Source organism: Electrophorus electricus, chromosome 23 (genome assembly GCF_013358815.1).
Source record: "Electrophorus electricus isolate fEleEle1 chromosome 23, fEleEle1.pri, whole genome shotgun sequence".
Classification (NCBI taxonomy): Eukaryota; Metazoa; Chordata; class Actinopteri; order Gymnotiformes; family Gymnotidae; genus Electrophorus; species Electrophorus electricus.
In genome coordinates, this window is record NC_049557.1 from 7,415,876 (window position 1) to 7,438,865 (window position 22,990).

The following is a 22,990-nucleotide window of genomic DNA, read 5'->3' on the forward strand; positions in this document are numbered from 1 at the left end:
ACAAACTGTAAACACAAACCATACTCCATGTTCAAATTATGTGCATACCACTTCCAGCATGACTCAGGCTGCAAAGAGCATCACGTCCTAAGCAAATTCTCATAGTAACTGATGATGTATTACTGGGTAGCTTTGCAGCCAAGTACAGTTTCTTTAAAAGCAGATTTTTTTCCCCCCATTCTTTAAGCGGAATGTCAAAACAATGCCCATATCTAGACAACCAACACCTGCTAGCATTTGCCTAGAGAGAAGCCAGATTTCAAAGCAGATTCCAGACAAAGGCCAGGCAGCAAAACGTTGTATCAAGGTCAACCCAGTTTGGTTGCATCCATATGCAGGATTTTATTAAAGAGCGTAGTACACAGAAATAGAGTCCATATGTTCAAAAGGCAGTCCACAACCAGAGCAGGCATACAAAAGTATAAAATATCAAGAACAAAAAAATTAAGTCAGACAAGGGTCAAATACACAAACAGAATCTGATCTAAAGCTTAGTTTGCCAATACTTTGTAAAGTGTGCATGAGAGAGAGGGATCAGGTGAGGGCTAATTCGCAGGGATGAGGACCTCTGGTTACATTTGCTGCAAATCACAGGTGCACACATGACAACTGCACATACATATCACCATTTAGCAGTGTTACAACTTTGGTATTCTCTATAGTAATGTCTATTTCTGGGAGGGGAGGCAAGGGTAAGACATATCTTATTTTTTCTTTAAATGTAGAACATTTTTCATGGATTTTTCAGCAACCTACTGGAGAAGAAGTTGGTATAGATGTAGACTGCCATTAACCATCCACAGGTGCAAGCAATTTTAATTGTCTGCTGCTTCTCCTGTGCTATTTCTTCACCTTACAGATGATGCTCTGTCATGCTTTCATAGCATTTAAATTTGAAAGTGACAGACAATAAGTAAATTAGTAGAATGAATGCATGTGCACAGGCACACATCTGTGTGTGCATGTTTCCCTTCTCACAAATGAATGTAAAGTATGTTTGATCAGTGCTATCTATAACTGAACTGGTTTTTCCATCCTAAGAACATACATACCTTCTCACTCACACATGCAGTCAAACACAGACACTAAGACCCACCCACCCTTTGACACCAAGCTTATAAATTCACGACTGCACCAACTTTTCAAACATCCATCAACATCTTCACCATCTTGCATCTCAGCATCGCCGTCTCTATTGGACCAGCTATGAACAGTCAGTACAAAGTGTTCTCGTGTTCCACTCATTCAGATGGTTTCTACAGGTACGGCTTCAGCAGCCGATCCTTGGGCTCGCTTCCTCGTAGCCTGTGGAGGGACAAACCCCGCCAGGCTGTCCCGTACATGTCCATGCTTGGGGGTCCCATCAGGCCTGTGATGGTGGATGAGAGTCTGCTGGCCCCGCTGCACCTGGAGCTGGACCCCAATCTGCATGCTGTCAAGGTGCAAGAGAAGGAACAGATCAAGGGCCTCAACAATCAATTTGCCTCCTTCATTGATGAGGTGAGGCAGCTTGCCTGTGTGCTGATGCCAATCCTACTTTACCTCTGACATTTTTTTCTGTTTTTCTCACTAACTTCCTTTTTCTTACCTTCACATTAAGCTGTTCAGAAGTTTTATACTGCGATATAACTTAAAAGCATTCTATTATTATTTTTAACAACTCCGAATTTGTTGTGCCTGAATATACTTGACCAGTAATTTTGTCAGTGCTGAGTTCCCTTAGTTAAATAAGGCTATAATATTATTAAACTGCTTTTTAAAATTGTTTACCTGATTTTCCTGATGCTCTGTTCATAGTGATCCACAGAGGAGAATGTATTCAAATGGCAAAGCCAAAGCTGTTACTCCGCTCCTCTGTATCGTCTGCTAAAGCTCATATTAAAGCAGGCTGACTGCACTGCTGCACAGGGGGAGAGAAGCCCCACGACACACTGGCACAACAGAAAAGCATTCACTCCATCATCAAGGGTTTACTGGTTTGAAGCTGATGATGCCACAGTCGTCTGTGGCTGGGACCCAAAGAGAGCAAAGTTGGCTCTGCACCCTGGGTGGGTGGGATGGAAATTACTCTGTCCCCTGTCAATCACAGTGACCCCAATTGTGCATGTCTTGCTGACCAGGTGCTTTCCTCCAGGTTTGTTCAGCTGCACTGTGTTACAAAGATATGGTGCCTGAACCCTATAGGGTTGGTAGGTGTTGACAGGTAGGGTGAATTAGTTGATGGATGGGAACTGGAGGAAAGGTGAGCAACTGTCAAAATGACTAAAATTGGAAGAAAATGTGGTAAATAAAAAAAATTTTTAAAAAAGGGTATCACACTGTTTTTTCACCCCTTTATGAACCTCCCTATCGTTTTCTCTCTCACCCTTCTTATCTTTCTCTCTCATTGTTTCTCTGTCTCTCCACCCCTCCCCCACTCCTTGCATTGTCTCTTTCAGGTGCGTCACCTGGTGCAGCAGAACAAGATGCTGGAGACAAAGTGGCAGCTGCTGCAGGATGAAACTCAGGCTGCATCACCGCTGGAGCCCATAATGAAGTCCTACATCACCAACCTGCAGGCACAGCTGCACAGTCTGGAGAGGAACAAAGATCACTGCGACTCTGAGCTCCAGCGCACCCTCATGCTGGTGGAAGTGAGCAAACGGAGGTCAGACATCCAAAACAAGATGCAAACATGCACCAACCTTGTGCAGTGTTGGCAAGCTTTCTGTCCTCTTCTGTTAATTATCATACACTTCATGTGCAGTGTGTCCAAAACATTTCTTTCTGACCAGCTAAAGGCTCTCTGCAGGTATGAAGATGAGATCAACTTGAGAAACTCAACAGAAAATGACTTTGTACAAAACACACAACTACATGCTAGTTTATAACACAGGTACTAAAAAGCCTGAGATTTAAATCATTATCCTGATTGGTTTCATCACTTTTGTCGGACAGGATGCTGATGTTGGTTACTTGACCGAATCTTCTCTGTGCCGTGAAGTAGCTAGCCTTGAGGATGAACTGCACTTCCTCAAGACTGTACATGAACAGGTGCATATAAACACTCCATTACTTTGATTGAGTTATGTGAAACATTACATGTTGCTGTATTAATACAAACATTTTCTCTCAATGTATAGGAGCTGTATGAGCTGAAGGTAGAGCTGCAAGATACGTTTGTGGTGGTTCAGATTGATAATGGCAGGGAGCTGAACATGGAGCAGATCGTGGCTGAAGTGAAGAGCCAGTATGAAGGGGTGACAGCATGCAGCCACCAGGAAGTCGAAGTTTGGTACAAGAAGAAGGTGAGCATGGCTGAAGGCTAAACCTAGCCATGAAACTATACAAAACATCTAAACCTAAACTTAACCATAAAAAATATTCATTCCTACTTAAGTCTACACTTAACTTCCAAGAAAACTATACACAACATCTATATTGATCTATAAAATTATAGCAAAGAATCTCTATACCTACCCATAAAACTAAAAAAAGTATACCTAACTATATAGGTATTAAAAGATAAAATATCTATTTTCACCAATAAAGGCATTCAACCAGCATTTATTAATATCTCAATTACTTATACACAACGAACTTCTAAACTCTTGAACATTTTGTGTGTGCTGTTGAATGCATATCTGTGTGTGTGTGTGTGTGTGTGTGTGTGTGTGTGTGTGTGTGTGTGTGTGTGTGTGTGTGTGTGTGTGTTTATCAGTTTATGTCCATGCCTCTCCCCAGCTTGAACTGGTTTCATCACAGGTGGAGGAGCATACATTTGAGAGATGCAAAAATGAGCATGAGATCTCACAACTCGAAAGACACATCACATGCCTACAGGCAGACATCAGTTCTGCCAAAACGCAGGTACGGATCACTATGGCAAGCCACTATAAGCTACATGTGAATCAAGTTTGCAACAAATGAGCTCTGTGGCACGTGACACCTGAAAAATGCTCATCTCCTATAGAGAAGGCTGTGTGACGTTTACATTTACAGAAGTACAGAAGTATAGAAATAAACTCTCTCTTAAAGTTCGCAGAAAACATGGATGATTATGTAGCCATTTCGACAACTTCTGTTGGTGTTTTTCATACGCTAACATAATCTGACACTACACAAATCATAATTTTCCTGCTCCACCATGTCTGAGTCAGCTTTTTCATTAACACACATGATTCAACTCAGAGTAACCTTCAGTGGATCTGAGACGTGGGCACTGATTCCAGATCAGGTCTCTTTTAGGAGCTGTACACATATGTCTCCATATAGAGTGAGTGAGTGAGTGTGTGTGTGTGTGTGTGTGTGTGTGTGTGTGTGTGTGTGTGTGTGTGTGTGTGTGTGTGTGTGAGTGAGACCTCAAGCCCTTACGACCTCTTCTCAACCCCTGCAGTGTGAGAGCATGGATAGGCGGGTCACGGAGGCGGAGCAAAAAGGCAAGAAGGATGTAGGTGAGGCTCAGCAAGAAATCGAAAGGGTGAAGGAGAAACTACAGGATTTAAAGCTGGAAATGGCACAGCTGGTCCGCACATACCAGGAACTGATGAATGTCAAAATGGCACTGGACATTGAGATCGCCACCTACGGGACACTGCTGAAAGAAGAAGAGAACCGGTGAGAGAAAATTCTTCTGTCCCAAAAAATGCAGTCAGTAAAGGGAAGATGGCACTTTATAGTGATGTAGAAATGAGATGTCACTGTTGGCTGTGTTATCAATTTTAGGTGACATTTCTTTAACCATGCCATATCTATCTTTGTCTGTCATCTCCCAGAATTGCATATGAACCTGACATGTTTGTCCAGTTGGTCCAAAAACCTGGTAAGTATCTCAAACAATTACTGACATATTAAAAACATGTAAAATGTGTGACATTTTCAGTCAAAGTACCTTCTCCACTCTGTTACACACCTAATTGAAATCTTGATAGCAGTTGTAGCTCAGTTGAGTCAGATGTGTTACTGATGACATTGGGAGAAGAGAGCCTCAAACCTCAACAAACAAGGACTAAAACTGAAAGTTCTGCATTATATAGTTAATGTGGAGCTCTGTATATACACCAGTGTTTTATATGAGTGGACGTATTGATTTCTCAGGCTGTTATGTGACCTAAAATATGTCTCTTGCAGGGCAAGCCATGCCTCACAAACCTGCCACTCCTAAGGTTTACATTAAAATGACTGAGATTAGGGACTTCATGTTATACTCCAGTGAAGATTAATTTACACCTACTGGGTACTTTCATCCCAAGACAACATTTACTCCCCCGTCTTCTCCATGTATGATTTCTTTTGAAGTTTTCTCTTTGGGATCTTTTTTGCTTGGATGTTGAACAAATATATACAATCAATTATCAACTTTTTTTACAGCACTTTTGGGTTTTTAAGTAGTTTATCCTTGCATGTAAAATATTTAAATCATAAATGTACATTAAGGACATTTACAACTAATGGAATATCAGTGTTTTTCAACCACACTTGCACACATTCAGGACTGCACTCTAGTTCCCACTCGCATGCGTACACACACTCACTCACTCTCTCTGTCTCACACACACACACACACACACACACACACACACACACACACACACACACACACACACACACACACACACACACACACACACACACACACAAAAAAAAACCATACATAAACACAGAACACTTTTCTAGAAATGCACACATACAGGACTCCATTAAGACACTTGTAGTCTCTTGCTCAGTGCATTTGGTCAATTTAATTTACACTTTTTGTATCTCCCCTTATTTAATATTCCTCCTTACCCATCCTGTTTCCCTGTCTCCACATTTGACTTGCCTAGAACGTGTTTTCACCTTTTTTACACATTTACACATTTTTTTTATCTGCAAGTTTCCCCTCACACGGTCCTCACAGCAACCACATTAGATTTCAGTGTGTTTTTTCAGCTACAAATGCACATGAAAATTTTGAATTAACAAAAATGAAGGAAAAGTTTAGCGTATGTTTAGTGTTTTGTTGTGTGATCAAAATTTGATAGGTTAAATTGATGTGCTATGTGATTTTAGATGCGAGTTTAGATTTTATATGGTCTAATAAATTTTAGTGTGTGCCACGAAACATTTTGTGATGGGTTTTTTACACATTTACACATTTTTTTTTTATCTGCAAGTGGTTGAACTATAACCACATGCCAGTGGAATCAGATTAAATTCCAGAGGTGTAGGTGCTGATGGTGTTGACACCTTGCCAAACGTGTCTGCCATAAAAACCTGATGTACAGTAGGTAGCTTGCCAAGGCATGCTTGTGGTGGTTGACAAAACGTAATCTAGACATTTTTCTTCTCACAAAGTTTTGCTTGTCTGATAGTGATAACAAGAGTTCAATAAAGTACTGGAGAGAATGTTAGGAATTAATGCTGAGAGAGAGAGAGAGAGAGAGAGAGAGAGAGAGAGAGAGAGAGAGAGAGAGAGAGAGAGAGAGAGAGAGAAGGGAAAGTTGCACATATTTATTTGTATTTTATATACACACATTATAAAACATAATATAAACAAAAAAGGAATGGTTTGATCAGTGATTTCTAATTAAAATTAAATTAATTACCATATATTACATATGGAATGTTAGGTGTGTAGAATTGTAACTGTATTAAGTATAAATTCTTATTTTCATTAAGAATTGGTTCACTGGCTTTAAAACTGTAACTCATTCTGTAATCTGTGTTATGATAAATTACATACACTTTGAAGTCAAGAGTCCAAACGAAACTGTGAGCAGCAGTTATTAAATGCACAATAACAAACCAACACTGTAAGCTGTGATTATTTTGCTTCCATTATCATATTATCACCATTATCAGCCTAAATATTAATCATGGAAATGAATGAAGCTGAAGTCCACTTTCACTTTTTAATACACTTGTAGCCTTCAAAATTTGACAAGGTGATGTTGGACACTTCAGAAAATGTCACAGAAAGTACGTCCTCACTCTGTGAGACCAAAGTCCACAGGTCTATAGTCTAGGACAGAAAGCTTGCCAACACTGCACAAGGTTGGTGCATGTTTGCATCTTGTTTTGGATGTCTGACCTCCGTTTGCTCACTTCCACCAGCATGAGGGTGCGCTGGAGCTCAGAGTCGCAGTGATCTTTGTTCCTCTCCAGACTGTGCAGCTGTGCCTGCAGGTTGGTGATGTAGGACTTCATTATGGGCTCCAGCGGTGATGCAGCCTGAGTTTCATCCTGCAGCAGCTGCCACTTTGTCTCCAGCATCTTGTTCTGCTGCACCAGGTGACGCACCTGAAAGAGACAATGCAAGGAGTGGGGGAAGGGTGGAGAGACAGAGAAACAATGAGAGAGAAAGATAAGAAGGGTGAGAGAGAAAACGATAGGGAGGTTCATAAAGGGGTGAAAGAACAGTGTGAATCATTCTAATGAGTTGGTCTTTCCTCTCCTGAGACAACTGCTGGTGATACTAATACTAATGATTTTTTTTAGTTACTACATTTTTCTCCCAATTTGAGTCATTACGACAATTCCCACCCACCAGTTGCTAACCTTCCCCCCAGTTCCCCAATTCCATGATTGGGGTCAATGTGATTGACAGGGGTAATTTCCATCCCACCCACCCAGGGTGCAGAGCCAACTTTGCTCTCTTGGGGTCCTAGCCACAGACGACTGTGGCATCACAGCTTCAAACCAGTAAACCCTTGATGATGGAGTGAATGCTTTTCTGTTGTGCCACTGTGTCGTGGGGCTTCTCTCCCCCTGTGCAGCAGTGCAGTCAGCCTGCTTTAATATGAGCTTTAGCAGACGATACAGAGGAGCGGAGTAACAGCTTTGGCTTTGCCAATTGAATACATTCTCCTCTGTGGATCACCTTGAACAGAGCATCAGGAAATCCAACAAACATCTCAAGTTACCATGGACATGTACGGGACAGCCTGCCGGGGTTTGTCCCTCCCGAAGCAACCGGAAAGTGAGCCTACAGACCGGTTGCTGAAGGCTTGTCCATAGTGACCATCTGGACATGTGGAATATGGTAACATTTTGAGGCTATGTGGAAGTGAACCCACAGACTGGGTGCTAAAGCTGTAGCTACAGAGAACGTCTGAACGTGTGGAATGCGTGAACCCCTTGTACTGACGGTTCATCGCTGCTCACGCAGAGAAGGCGATGATGAGTTGTGAAGATGTTGGTGGATGCTTGAGAAATTGGTGCAGTCGTGGACTTCTAAAGAGTGGGTGGGTTTTAGTATCTGTGCGTGAGAATGTATGTGAGAAAGTATGTGCATTGTTACGATGAAAAACTGATCAAACATACTGTACATTCATTTGTGTAAAAGGACACGTGTGGCCCTAGACAGATCCGTGCACACAGTCGCAGACAAACATCACACGCACGCAGTCTCACACTTCTTGTGTTGCTGTCTGAACGTTTTTCTTGCAATCTGTTTGAAATGTTTTCTTGCAGTCTTAGCACTGCTAAATTGTGATGTCATTTTTAAAATTGTTTTAGTTACAGCTATTCATGTCTTCATTAACTTTTTATGCTAGTAAATTACATATTCTACAGACACATCCATATTCAGAGAATGGGACAGAGAAAGAGAGAGATAAGCAAAGATAGAAGGATAATGAGAGAGACAGAGAGATAAGGGGGAGAAAGATAGGAAATGTAAAAAGCCAGATTTACATTTAGTAAGGGAATGGACAAAAACAACTTTGCATATCACATTTACTCATTGAAAATATGCAGAATGGAGGACATAAGGACCACCTAGTTTTAATATTAATAATGAGGGTATATAAATAGTGATAATAGTTAAAATAATTATACAATCAGTGGTCGCGGGACACGCAGGGCATAGACTGTGGTGGGCTTGAGTTATTGGAGGCCTCTAGGAAGTGATTGTAAATTAAATAATAATAATAAAAATTGCAGTGGGGCCCCAGAATTTTGCACTACTCCAATGTATACAGTCACTGATATTTGCTTCTGATCAAATCTCTTTCTAACTTTCTATGAACCGCTGTGACTGTCTAACATTCATATACTGCACACTTCACAGACCAGGCCACAACACTGCTGACAGAAACCTAGATAGTGTGTTCACAAAAACACTACCGCCCTCTGCTGGCCAAACAAAAAACACTACGTCAGAGCAGCTTAGAGCTCGGTGAGGCTGTGGAAGACAATCCTAGAGGCCAACTTCAGGCCAATAGCACAAATCACCACCAAGTGAAGAATTTGCAAGGAGATGCCCAGTCCCTGCTACTGTTCCGCACAGGCCTGAACCCTCTCAGTGAAATCATCACCAACAGTGGCTATGGATACCGGCTACAGAATGGAGCAACGGTCAGGCACCTCCTCTGCATGGATGACATCAAGTTATATGCCAGAAGTGAACGAGACATTGATTTACTAATCCATCTGAACAGGATGTACAGCCACCACATCGGAATGTCAATCGGACTGGGATAACTGTGGTTAAAAGGAGAGGGAAGGTAGCTAGAACAGAGGGGATCACACTACCAGAAGGTGACATAACAGAAGCTGAGGGCAACTACAAGTACCCGGGAATCCCACATGCAAATGGGAACCACAGAGAAGCCACAAGGACAGCAGCCAAAGCCAAGTATCTACAAAGAGTGAGGCAAGTCCTGCGAAGTCAGCTGAGCGGGAAGAACAAGATCCGGACTTATGACACCTACATCCTACCAGTCATCAGATGCCCCACTGGCATAATCAGCTGGCCAAAGGAGGAGATAAAAGCCACTGATATCAAAACAAGGAAACTCCTCATGTAAGTTTCATGCCAAAATCCAGCACTCTAAGACTGTACACTAATCGAAGGAGGGGGCTGAGGTTTAGTGAGGATCCAAGCCACTATCCAGGATGAAACAACTAAGATTCAGGAATACGCCAGGAAGATGGCCCCAAGTAAAGAAGTGCTTAGCAAGTACCTCAAACATCGAGATGTGTAGGAATGAGGAGGAACAGGAGCCATCATGGGAGGATAAACCCCTGCAGATATGTACTACCGGCAAATAGTGGAAGTGGCTGATATGGAAACATCCATATACTTTGGAGCCTAAAAATACCACTAGGCATCTTATGGAGCCCGTCCGTAAGGGGAGTCAATTATTGTGTAGAATCTGAAAAACCGTACTGCAACACTAGAGGGCGAAAATGGGCATAGTACGCGTTTATGCTGGCAAAACTCGATGGTGTGCTAAATCTTGTTCCTGTTTACGTCTGGGGTGATATTTAAGAAAAAAAACCCAAGACGACCGTTCTAGCTACGGACAGTGCCTCAAAGCAAGAGGTTTCCAACTTATTTTTACAGTAACGCCTACGACACCGCGGTTGCATCTTCTCCTGTCGTTGAGGCAGGCCGTTTCAATGCATTTCAGAGAACCATTATCACCGCGCAGATGGACGCCAACGATTTGTTTTCAAGTTGCAGAAAGGGCGACGTTGCAAGAGTGAGGTCAGTAGTTGGCTGGGGTGTTGTTTTTATTTTGTTGTTGGTACTTATAAAGTTAAGCTACAGGAAATTCATCTCTCCATTATGAATCTATTCCTATATACACTTTATCCCTATTTAGGGCACAGACGTTAAACGATATTTAATTAATGGCTTATAATTTCGTTTAAGTGCTAACTTAGGATGCGCCTTTTTATGCATATTTTGCTATTAAAAATATTCCATTGCCTTGTCGTACTTCTAGAGTTGATACTTATTTCATGGGTTCTGGATCTCGCAACTCTTAGAAACATAATTTTCATATCAAAACGTGGAGAAGTCAGCAGCTGACACTGACAGATAAACACCCTGATAGCGTAAGTTTAGCCCCAGCGTATTTTGCTTTCTAACGACTTACTTTATTCCAGCTAGACGCCATCCTGTTGAGAAATCTATTTTAGGAAAAGTGTATTTCAGTTACAGAATTTCTCACCCTTATTAAAATGACCACCCACTCCACCTCACCTTCTTCAAATTATGTCCAGTTTCATAATGTATGGTCTGAGTTTTGTTAGGCTCCCTGTGTGCTTCATGCAAGCCTGTTTTGTTTGTGTTTGTTTTTTTCTCCTCTCAGATACCTGGTTGAGCAGAGAGATGTGGAATTGAATGTAAGAGATAACTGGGACAGTACACCTCTGTAAGTCATAACTGATACCTTTGCAATACATGTCAGTTACACCTTTTTACATCCAAATACTGCATTAATGCCACTATGAACAAGATGTCAGCTGTAAACGCTCCACCTCACCTTCTGTTTTCCTGTCTGAAGGTACTACGCATGTCTCTGTGGACATGAGGAGTTGGTGCAGTACTTACTGGCCAGTGGTAAGTATAGAAACCTGTTATTAAACAGATATATGGCTTGCATAATGGAAACTTATTTCCATTAGCTCATGAGCTTAACATTTCTGTGTGAAGTTTGACCTTCAGAAGTTACTGAATTTTTTCAGGAACCCTTGCATCATTTTTAGTTAGCATAATGTCTGCTAGCATGTAAATAACTTTTGGTTCTTACAGGCTGGAATAAGCCTGACATGGAGTTGTTCAAACCAATTCTGTGTGGTGAACAACATACGGACACACAACATATTCTAAAATACGTTTTCTCAATAGGGAAACATCTAGCTGGAGTAAAATAGGTTGCTGGAATGCAGATTGTGCTGGTGCTAAAGTGGCACTAATAGTGTGTTATCTGCCAATAGCTGCTGATTTCTCCATGTTTTGATATGAAAACTGTGTTTTTAAGAGTTGAGAGATCCTGAACCCATGGAACAAGGGAAAGAAATACTTTTTAAAAGCAGTCGAGTTGCTGCTTGTGTGTACATTTTGTGGGTGTGTGCATGTGTGATGTGTGAATGTTCTCCTGTTTGTTTACATGTGTGCACACGTGTGTCTGTAATCTGTGGCAGGAGCAAAGTGTGAGGCAAACACATTTGATGGGGAGCGCTGTCTGTATGGAGCTCTGAGTGACTCCATCCGACGACTGCTGAAGGACTACAAACGTATCACAGCTAAAACAATGCAGAGGGACTACTATGAACAATTCCTGCAGACGTGAGACATGAGCACACACAAGCATGCGCGAATACAAACACACACACACACACACACAAGCATGCGCGAATACAAACACACACACACACACACACATACCCAATGTCCACTGAAAGAGAATTCTGAAGAGGGACTGCTACTATCAGTTCCTGCAGATATACGACACATGTTCACACACATGCACAATATCTACTGAAAGAGTATAATGCCGAGAGACTACTGAAGGCAGTGGCTGCAAACCCAAACACTAAAACCACACTTACTTTTCATGCTTTACATACATACTCAATGTCCACCCACATGCTAACATTTCACATTCCTGTACTGGAACATCACTCTCACGTACACATACATGAAGTTTTCCTGCAGATGCCAGTTTCAGGCTTTTGCTGTTTGCAAAATGTAGGCCATTGCAGCACTGTTTAAATTTGCAGTCAGAGTGGGATTGTCTGTGTTTTAAATGCTACGGACAGGTTTTTCAAACACCACCCTCACCAACCTTACATGATATAAATTACAGCATCAGTGTAGAACCTGTTGCACTTTTGAGCTGTGCTTATCCACCATCCGAAACTCTTACCGAATGCTCTTTCTGGTTCAGGTCTTAGTACCTTACACTGTATGCAAAATGTATTCCTTAAAAACCTTTCTCAGTACAATATTCACAGTTCATTACCATTACATTTTTACACAGTCCAAACAACAAGTTTAGTTCCTTGTTACACTTGAGCTGTTTGCTTAGTTCCCCATTCATGTTAAATAATTTGCTTAGTTTGCTTTTATAGCTGAACTTGATAAATCCTTGTTTTCTGATAAATCAGTGTTGTATTTCCTTGTAATGTGAAACACTGCCTGTTTGCATCCTCTGGTTCTGTCTGTCTGTGTCCTGTGGTGCAGGCTGCTCGAGCAGGGTTCCTACAGTGACGTCACATTCATGGTGCACGGTGAGATGTTCCAGACGCACCGCTGTGTCCTCAGTGCCCGCTCCGAGTACTTTGCCCACATGCTGGAGACCAAGTGGAAGGGCAAAGCTGTCATCGCTCTCAAACATCCACTGGTGGGTGCAGTTGCACAATCTTTCCAATATAATTCGCCACACGAATAACTGACTTGCATTTGAAATATGCTTTCCCTATCCCAAAGCTGCAGGACTGAGGCCAGTTACAACAGAATGTGGCCAAATGATCACTTAGGAATTGAGGCTACTTTGTTACCAGTTTTTATAATTATTAGACTATTTACACTATTTAGATCTTTACCTTTTGTCAGGTGCTGGGATCTCTAAGGGTTGTTATATACAAACATGGGATTAACAAAGCCAATGTTTTGTTAATGTATATAATGTATTTATATTTACAAATATAGTATTTAGTAGATGCTCTTTTCTAGAGTGTCTTACAATAATAATAAGATTAATGATAATGTTTTTTCAAATTAGTTCTTTTCAGTAAAGCTTTATTAGATTGTTTATTATGAATTACAGTGGTGCTTTATTCTTAAAATGATGCTGCTGTCTGTCTGTCTGTCTGTCTGTCTGTCTGTCTGTCTGTCTGTCACCAGGTAAACCCGGCTGCATTTGCCGCCATCCTGCAGTATTTCTACACTGGTGAGTGTTAAAGCTCGTGAGGATCACTGAAAATACAACAAAACCACTCCCCGTGTTGACGTGGGGTGAGCCTCCACCTGACATGCTGAAGTGGTTCACGTGTTGTTTGAAGCTGCTCTGCTCCGTGTGTGCGTGTGGTGTTGCGTTGCAGGTCGGCTGGACATTGACGTGAGCTACGTGGAGGACTGCAAGCGCCTGGCCAGGCAGTGTAAGATGGGTGAACTGATCGAGGAGCTGGAGCTCAAGTGCAAGCAGGTGCAGGAGTTTGGTGAGGCCAGTCACATCCTAGATGCACGTCCACACACACACACACACACACACACACACACACACACACACACACACACACACACACACACACACACACACACACACACACACTCATACACACACACACACACACACACACACTCATACACACACACACACTCATACATACATTGACAAGTGACATTCAGGCCTTTCTCTCCTCAGTACTGTTCTTTTTTGTTTTGCTCTCTGTGTTTCTGCCAGTCACACATTCTCTCTCTGTGTCCTGGTTCGTTTGTCTCCCCCTCACGCTCTGTCTCACTTCACTTTGCCCCCTCCCTCCCCTCTCCCCATTTTTCTCTCCATTTCCCATACTCCCTCCCGCTGTCTTTCTCAGTGTCTAATAAGCCTGGGACATGTGTGAAAGTGTTGACTCTGGATCCTCACGAATGGCAGCTGCAGGATGGCATGTCTCTGTTGGCCGACAGCGCCCTTCCCGCCGAGCTGAGGGTCAGACACCTGTCGCTCCTGTCACTCAAAGTCGTGTTCCAGCTGTTCACAGGTGCTGCGCACACTCTTGCTATGCTGATGAAAGCACATTCACTCTGCTTTCTCAGGTTGGATATGGGCAGCTTCCTTTTGATCTTACTGACAGCTTCCCGAGCTACCCCGACATTTGCTTCCGGGTGGAGGGTTATGATTTCCTGTGTCATAAGGTGAGTGAGTATCAGGGAATAACACTGCATTTTGTTTTATTTATTCTATTTGGGGGTTTTTTAATGTTTGTGTGTGTGTCTGTCTGTGTGTGTCTTCAGGCATTTTTCTGTGGTCGTAGCGATTATTTTAAAGCACTGGTTGAAGATCATTTCAGTGAGGTAGAGACACTTCAGTCTCTTCCTGGAGTTCCTGTCATCACTTTACATGATGTATCTCATGAGCTTTTCACTAGAATCCTCTATTACATCTACAGCGATAACACTCAGGTACATGCACAGGTACACACGCACTCACACACAGTTACCTGCACACACACACGTGCACATACCAACACACACGCATACTCCCTCACACTCTCTCCCTCCCTCCCTCCTCTTGAACCGTTTTTACAAGTTTCAATATCTTCATTATGTGTGTGTGTGTGTGTGTGCGTGTGCGTGTGCGTGTTTGTGGATGCATGTTGCAGCTATCCCATGATAATGTATACGAGGTGCTGTGTGTGGCGGACATGTACCTGCTGCCCGGGCTGAAGCGTCTGTGTGGGCGCACCCTGGCGGCTCTGCTCAGAGACGACAACGTGCTTCATATGTGGAAAACTGCCAAGCTCTTCAGCCTGGCTCGCCTGGAAGACCAGTGCACCGAGTATATGGCCAAGATCATCGAGAGGGTGCGGTGTGTTTGAGACAGAGGGCTAATCTTTGGAAGATGAATATGAATAGGGTCAGGAGAACGGTGGATGTGTTTTTGTGTGTTAGTAGCCTATCATCATAAAACTGTTGTGCCTTTGAAGATGAAAATGAATAGTGTGGTAAAGAATGGAAGCATGCCTATGTGTTTGTGTGCGTGAACGTGTGTGTGTGTGTGTGTGTGTGTGTGTGTGTGTGTGTGTGTGTCTGTGTGTCTGTGTCTTTTTTTCCTTAATCTGTCTAAGCTGGTGGAGAGGGGAGAGTTTGCGGAGTTGATCAGAGAGGATGCTGGGAATGTGACTGCGCGGCAAGAGACTGACTCCATCCCCTTGGTGGACGAGATTCGTTACCACATCAGCAGCAACGTCCAGACCTACAGCGCCATCGAGGAGGCCAACCAGAAACTGCATGCTCTTGAGCACCTGCTCAGCTGCATCGGCCTGGACTGCTAGACAGAGGGGGGCAACTGAGATGAGAGAGAGAGAGAGAGAAAACAGATCTGGAGTCAGAGTACTGAGGAGCACTGGAAAGAGAGGATGCTTAGGATGGTAATACAGTGAGAAATGATGGCTAGACTCAAAAAAAGCTAGCTCAGTAACAACCTATTTTAGATCTTAACTGCCTGGCATAAAAGTTCTAATATACATCTGCAGTTCACATACATACACATGCACACAGTATATATTGTGATAGTGCTAATTTGTCCTGGGTAAAGGTAGAGGACCCTCTGGTTTACTTCTAGGAATACTTGTGAGTTAGTTTTCTTCTAAAAAGATCCTGAACCAGTGAACTCCAATGTACTCTTTTCTATTGTAGCATGATATTATAGTAATGTGCCCTTTATCATGGTGGAATAAATTTGGGCAATAGTGCTTCCTTATCTGATAAGCTATGATTAGTGATGTCAGCAAGCCCAGCATACATTCTTAGATGCAAGTTAGGATACAGCACAGTCCATGTTGTTTTCTGAATGTTTAACTTTGTGTGAAACTACGTCATATAAGGAGATTTTGTATTGTAGCATCACTGTGTCCTGGAACTCAGGAGATTCAGAGAGTTGATTGGTGAAGTTCTCCTATAAAGCATAAGGCGTTTTGTTTATGCATTTATTATCAGTTACAAGGACTGACAAAAAATGATAATGTCAAGAAGAACTGCAAGGCGTGTGATGGCTTCTGGTGCATTGATGGGTTTTTGCGAGGTGAGAAGGGCATGTTGGGACATCGCTGAGCTGGAGGCACTGGGTCTTTACTGAGCTGTTTGTGCAGTTCTAAAACATGCACACACACCTATGTATAGCTGCTTCCAAACACTTGCAGTGTGTTATACATCAGTGACTCTAAATGCAGTCCTTAATGAGCACTTTCCTGGCCACATATTAGTTCTGCTGCCACTACTGGGGCATTTGAATGTGGTAGTCAGCTTTCTATATTTCTTGATTACCTGCCTAAGGTGTGGGAGCTGGAGTGGAACTGAAAAAGTGGCATGGATTTGTACTGGATTGGGAATATTTGTTTTGGCTCTCTCATTTATTAACCTGTGCAATATTGTGTTACAGTCTCATGTGTGTGTATGGTGTGTTTGTGGTTTTTTGTTTTATGTTTTAAAACTCATTTCATTTTTATTCTGTGGTGGCCTCTAAGGCCAGAATGCATAATCTCGGATTGAGATCCAAAGTATGGTTGATGTCTGTGGGCGTTCCTCTGTCTGTCTGATGGTAGGATCTGGATCTGAGGACAGCTCAAGAACCACCTAGAAAAGTCCTTAGCCCAGGTTTTCTTAATAGCAGTTAGAATTCTGCATGGGAATTGCTACATGTGAGAAATGTGACTGTGTGGAAAAAGAAGCTACATAGAAGCAAATAAATAATTATAAATCTTGTTATTTTGGTTTGTTTTTGTCATGCAAAAATTTCCATTGACCTCAAATCAGCCTGAAAGAGTCCACAGGCACTACTCAGCTTTGTCTACAGGGGGTGCCACACACATGCAGTGCATCGTCTTGCAGGTGTATTTCTGTTTCCTTTTGTCTATTCAGTGTGTACATTTTTTTTTCATTTCAGCTTTACTTCAAAAATGAAAACTAGTTCTTTCATCATAACCTGAATTATAAACTCACTTCTGCTGCTTGATAATCAGGGCTTGTGTGTGTGTATAGTATAGTATAGTAATGTCTTACATCTCTGGAGAAGTATTTCAAAGGAATACTATTTATTACTTTGATGACAAAATGATCATATTCCTGGAATCTTTCGAGTATAGTATGTAACATTATGCATTATGAGCAAAGTACCTGTGTGTGTAAGTGAACTTGTGACTGACTTGCATATACCTCTCAACATTTTCTCATTTCCCTATATCTACTAATCACAGATATTCATTTAGTTCAGCTAAATAATTTCCTAATATTAATGTCCACAGACACACATGCTGGAGCTCTTTGATTTGTAGAAATGAAGAAAGGTCTTCATCAGGCCTTTTTATGCTTCTCTAGGTGATAGGAGCGAGAGGATCTCCATGGCAACTGGTTTGAGAGAGACAGAGTGAGAGGTTGACATAGCAGAATTTCTTTTTCTGACATACATTCATTACACACTGTGTGCGTGTGTGCGTGCGTGCACCCATGCACGACTGGTCTGAGTCACGAACCAGCGCAGAAACGTCATGAATCCTTAACCAAGCAGTCAGCACTGACAGTGTTTAAATGGCTTTAATGTGACGATGTTAACAAGGCCTGCAGACTGGTACACTTCAGTCTCCTACTTCTCTCAACAACCACACATACACATATATCCTCATTCTGATTACATTTGCTTTTTCCATAACATAATCCCTGTGTGAGCAGAGGTATGACCTATTACTACTGATACAATCTGCTTTAGATGGATTGATGAGGCTCCACATCTGAGCCACTGGTGCTTCCTGTCCAATGTTCGTGCAAATGATGGCAGGATCAGAATATCTGCATGGTCTGTTCCACTCAAACACACCCAATTCTCTCTGATATAATAAAGAGCACTGAGACAGACGAATGTTATTATGGTTTGTTGTAATTTTACTTATGCTAGTGAATTGTTCAAGCCCCATGCTTACAATTTTCAAAGGACGTTAATCCTCCCTCATCCTCTCCTCTTCTGCTTTGTCTTAATGGCAGCTTGGGTTGCCCTTTAGTCCTTTCGAGTTCTTTGGAATGTGAGGTTCTGAAATATTCAGATTCTAGAATGCAAGCAAAAGCTATTTTTAGTATTCACCAGATGTTATTTGAACATAAATCTAACTAGTGTATGTGACTTACCAATCATCCTGGTTTGATTATGGTCCTGAAGGGCTGAAGTTTATATGTGCATAAAACTTTGCTTATGCAAACGTATTCCCTCAGCACCGACTGACCAGGAATGTATTGCAGTTAAATAATCAACTATTCTATTAAATCTGAAAGTGCTAAAACGTTTCAATGTGCTAATTTGCTTTGGTTGTTCTATCCTTTAGACTAGGATGGGGCAGTATTAATCCAGACAATGAGGACACTGATCATTTCTCCCCTGATTAATCAGTGTGTCAGCACTATAATTTTTAAAAGCACGTTCATCTCCTTTCAGGTAACTTATAAAGTGATGCTTTTGTCCAGTAGTTATTCAACAAATTTTAAACATGATATAGTTTTCTGTAATCTGGATAACAAACAAATTGAATGTATAAAACTCATGACTTAAACTATAAGCCCTACAGTCTACTATTCAAAATAGATTTGAATGGATTTGTAAGGCAGGTTACACCTGTAAATACAATGAGGCCATCATGTAAATCAAAAAGTAAAATGTTTTCATTTGTATATGTTGTGTTTTTAGTCCCTCTAGTTCCTGTAGTTTGTTTCCATCAATTTGTCCAAAAGTTAACCTGTTTTTCCCCAAAGGGTGAGCCTTTGTGTTATCACCGCCTCATTCTTCTCCTCGCAGCGACAGCAGCCTTCGCTGTGCACTACACATCGTGAACGTTGATACCACCTTGAGCAGCTCAAAAACATTGCTTTTTTACTTGGGCTAATTATTTCAATACTTCAAGATGAGCTGTGCTGCTATATGTGACCACTGCGAAGTTCAGTGCTTTCCTTGTTTGACTTTAGAAAAGGGATTGGGAATTGAGTGATATGTTGAATCATGTGTTAAACTGTGGAAGGCACTAAACTGCATTTAATCTTTGCAAGACTTAAAACAGTCCATTTTTTCTTCTCCACCATTACTGTGTACTTTTGTATGTGTACTTTAGGTCTTAATATCTTGCTGTAGAATTAATTTTATTTGATCCAAACCTAATTTTCTTACACTTTGAGACCACTTTACTCTAAAATTCCTTGATCGTCTGATTTCATTAATCCTGTACTATGCTTAAAGCCTCTGGTCTCAGTGTTGGCAAAGCAATCTAGCACCATTATGGATCATCCACAATTTTTTCGTTATAGACTTTATTTTGTCATCTATAAACATGATGCTGGTCTTCATTTTCAAAGAGTTCTGTTTTGTTTTCATCTGAAGGATTGGACATTTTCCCAGAAGGATTGTGGTTTGTTCAGTCACCATTGTTATTCCTTTCACTAAGCAGTGGTCTCCTCCTTGGCCTTTGTCCATAGAATCCTTCCTTGTTCAATGTTATGGCGTAGGTTATGAATTTAAATCATCACTCCAGATGTCTCCAGCTCAGCCTGAAGTTCTTTGGATGTCGTACATGTTCTTTTTCCACATTTCCAACAAACTTTTGCAGGCTTCTGTCATTGATGTTCCTTGTTCCACCACACCCTGGAAGGTTCCATGAGTAGCAAATGTCTAGATAACATTTTGAACTGTTCAAGTAGGGATACCAAGGTGAAGTCTTGAACCCTTTCAATGGCTTGTGCTTGGTGATAACAGCATTTCTGGTCTGCTCAGACAGCTAACTTGCTTTTGACATAATGAACAAGAAATAAAACTGCCACATCAAAGCTACCATTCACGGGCTAATTAAAGTAATGTGAGCACTGAAAAGCTGGTTACTGGTCAGTCTAATTTCTAATTTGTCACAGATTGGACTGACTTTGTCTTTTAAGTATAACAAAACAAATGGTGCAAATAATTGTGTCCTGGCAGTGTTTTCATTTTTTTATTTGCTAGTTTTGTGTCTTGTGCTTTTCTATATCAAACCTATTAGTTTATGGGTGTGTCTTCCACAGTCCACTGACTCATGTTAAAAACTAATGTGATTTTATGTGATATGATGATTTGCTGTAATGTGATAAAACCTCCACCTCACAGAGCACATGTACTGCCCACAGGTGTGTGCAGAGAAAAAGTTGATTGTTCATATGTAAACCACAGTAGCATATAATATGAGCTGACTGTATATTCTGCAAGTTGGAGTCCTTGAACTTTGGGACATTATAGACTCACAAGGTGAAAGATAAATAGAGGCCTGGACTATTCAGATTGATCCACCCACCAAAGACTCTTGTTAAATGGCAAGCTAGTGTAGCATCTGCAGATATGTCTAAGAGGCTCTTTATCAAAGTATCAATTAAACCCACTACCATTCCACATCACAGAGAACACTTTACAAAAATGCCTAAAGGTAGCAGTGCCTCCAAAGCACAATGAAGTAGGCTTTGCTCTATTTCAAATAGCATTTATTACAGCAAGTGTTACTCTGCTTCAGTTTGCATAGAAACATAACAAGACCATAAGGGAGGTTTTCTAAAGTTATGTATTAAACAGCTTTGCTTGAAAAAAAATCATTATCAGCCCTTAGCAAAAAAGGAAAAATGCCACCCATTGCTCAGAACAGGACTGAAAAAGACCTTGGTTACCAAGGCAACATTCTCAAACCAACTTGTTAACATCACAAGTTGGCTTGTAGCAAATGTTTTCCATCTTGTCACGCTGTAATATTAAACAAGATAATGTATTAGGCCTGAACATGAACCAATAAGTAAACATGAGTAAGTAATCTTTTGAAAGCAGTTTCAGTGCCAGCTCCTTGTCCCTTTTACGCCTGCAAAACACTCTGATTCACCAGGTCAATCACTGCTAACAAGCATACCATGGCCATCCTGACCACCTTCATCTGAATACTAGTTCTGTCCAACTGTCATCTATTTCCACCTCCATGTGTTCACTTTTGTCTTTGTAAAGCATTGTTTTCCTTTGGTCAGTGTTCTGAGTGTTTCGATCTTTGTCTGTTTGTGAATCTACCCTGTCTTTGGATCTCATTTTTACCTCAGTCCTCTGCCAAGCTCAGCACCAGTCTGTTGTGCTAGTGGCAGTACCAGAGAGATATGATGCCTCCCTGGATACATGTAAGAGGTTCTTTATTACTTTATCTAATTTGTGATACTGTTACCAACTGGAGAAGCACATTCCTGAGCTACATCACTGTGGCATAGTAATCATCCAACCCTTGATTCTCAGCCACAGTTTTCTGCCCTGTTCTACTCCATATTTGATCACCCCACCATGGGTTGAGATCCTGGAACCCTTTTGTGTTGAATTCAGTAGGGAAAGTGAACTGCACAGAGCATACCATGGAATTCCACACAACTGCAGCTGGAGTAACCCAGCTCTGTTTCGGATGTGACTCATCATGACACTTCAAACTGAGCTGGCATGCAGAAGCACTGTTGAAAACCTAGAGGAACTCATCCGTTGGCCATGTCAGTCTATAACCTTATGTGCACACAGCTCCCAGCCCGTTCCCAGACTTCTTTCAACCCTTTCCTCCCTATATCTTCATCTGATTCCCCCATGTCTATAACCAGGACTCCCCTAGACCCCACTAAACATAGATGACAGATAACTGAGCCATACCTAACCACCTCATCACCTCCTCCCCAAACTGACCCCCCAGGACTGGAGATGGAGGACTGGAGATGTAGGACTGGAGATGGAGAAATGTCCTCTGCTTCAGGTAAGAGGCTCCATTCAACATCAAAACCAGGTAAGTCTGCTTACCTGTGCTTCTCAAGCTCCAAGCTAAAGTCATGTCATTTTCAGTACTGATAGATTCCAGAGCAGATGGAAACTTCCTAGACAAATATCTAGCCTGGGACCTCCACTTGCCAGTCCATCTCCATCCAACCACCCATGAAAACCAACCTGAGCCTTTAGGCACAGGTCAAGTCAAATACCAAACTCCACTCACCTTAAAAGCTGGCATCGTTCACTCTGGGACCACCCAATTCTTTGTCAGCTCGCAACCCTCTCATTCTGGGTCTCCCCTGATTAGTCAAGCACAACCCATCCCTGTTGTAGTCTTCCAGACAACCTGTAGCCTTAGGTCACCACTGTTTGAATATTTGTGTAACCATCCCCATCAGGACCACTTCCATTAAAAGCCCTCGAACAAAAGTCACCGGCCCTATTCCCACTGAGTATTCTGATTTCTCTGATGTTTTCAGCAGATGCTACTGAACACGACACTGTAGTCCCCCAACCTGGACCTTGTGATTGTGCCTAAGGAAGCATAATCATAACTTCTATCCATTCCTTAAACCAAGGTCATGGATGTGTACATATTAGAAGCACTCGCACAGGGTTTTATCCATCCATGAACCTCATCTGTAGTGGCTGTGTTTTTCTTTGTGGAAAAAAAGGACAGTGGGCTTCATCCATGTAGCAACTACAGGGCCCTCAACTACACCATTTTCAAGTTCCCTTATCCACTACTG

At 41.8% G+C, this 22,990-nt stretch overlaps 2 protein-coding genes across 2 annotated transcripts; both read left to right on the forward strand.

The window, feature by feature from the left end:
* The first annotated feature begins 1,206 nt into the window (after nucleotides 1-1,206).
* Nucleotides 1,207-5,201, forward strand: si:dkey-222n6.2 (keratin, type II cytoskeletal 8). The gene is made up of 9 exons (XM_035522210.1): nucleotides 1,207-1,500; nucleotides 2,439-2,647; nucleotides 2,792-2,841; nucleotides 2,927-3,033; nucleotides 3,123-3,287; nucleotides 3,724-3,849; nucleotides 4,376-4,596; nucleotides 4,755-4,801; nucleotides 5,110-5,201. Exons 1-9 carry the CDS (start codon nucleotides 1,207-1,209, stop codon nucleotides 5,199-5,201), a joined length of 1,311 nt encoding a protein of 436 aa, XP_035378103.1.
* Nucleotides 5,202-10,175: 4,974 nt separating this feature from the next.
* abtb1 (ankyrin repeat and BTB (POZ) domain containing 1) lies at nucleotides 10,176-17,185 on the forward strand. Its single transcript, XM_027007620.2, has 12 exons — nucleotides 10,176-10,453; nucleotides 11,064-11,126; nucleotides 11,259-11,314; nucleotides 11,899-12,043; nucleotides 12,941-13,100; nucleotides 13,604-13,649; nucleotides 13,801-13,917; nucleotides 14,296-14,408; nucleotides 14,516-14,614; nucleotides 14,714-14,881; nucleotides 15,082-15,282; nucleotides 15,547-17,185. The coding sequence occupies exons 1-12, from the start codon at nucleotides 10,398-10,400 to the stop codon at nucleotides 15,751-15,753; spliced, it is 1,431 nt and encodes a 476-aa protein (XP_026863421.1). The 5' UTR covers nucleotides 10,176-10,397; the 3' UTR covers nucleotides 15,754-17,185.
* The last annotated feature ends 5,805 nt before the right edge of the window (nucleotides 17,186-22,990 follow it).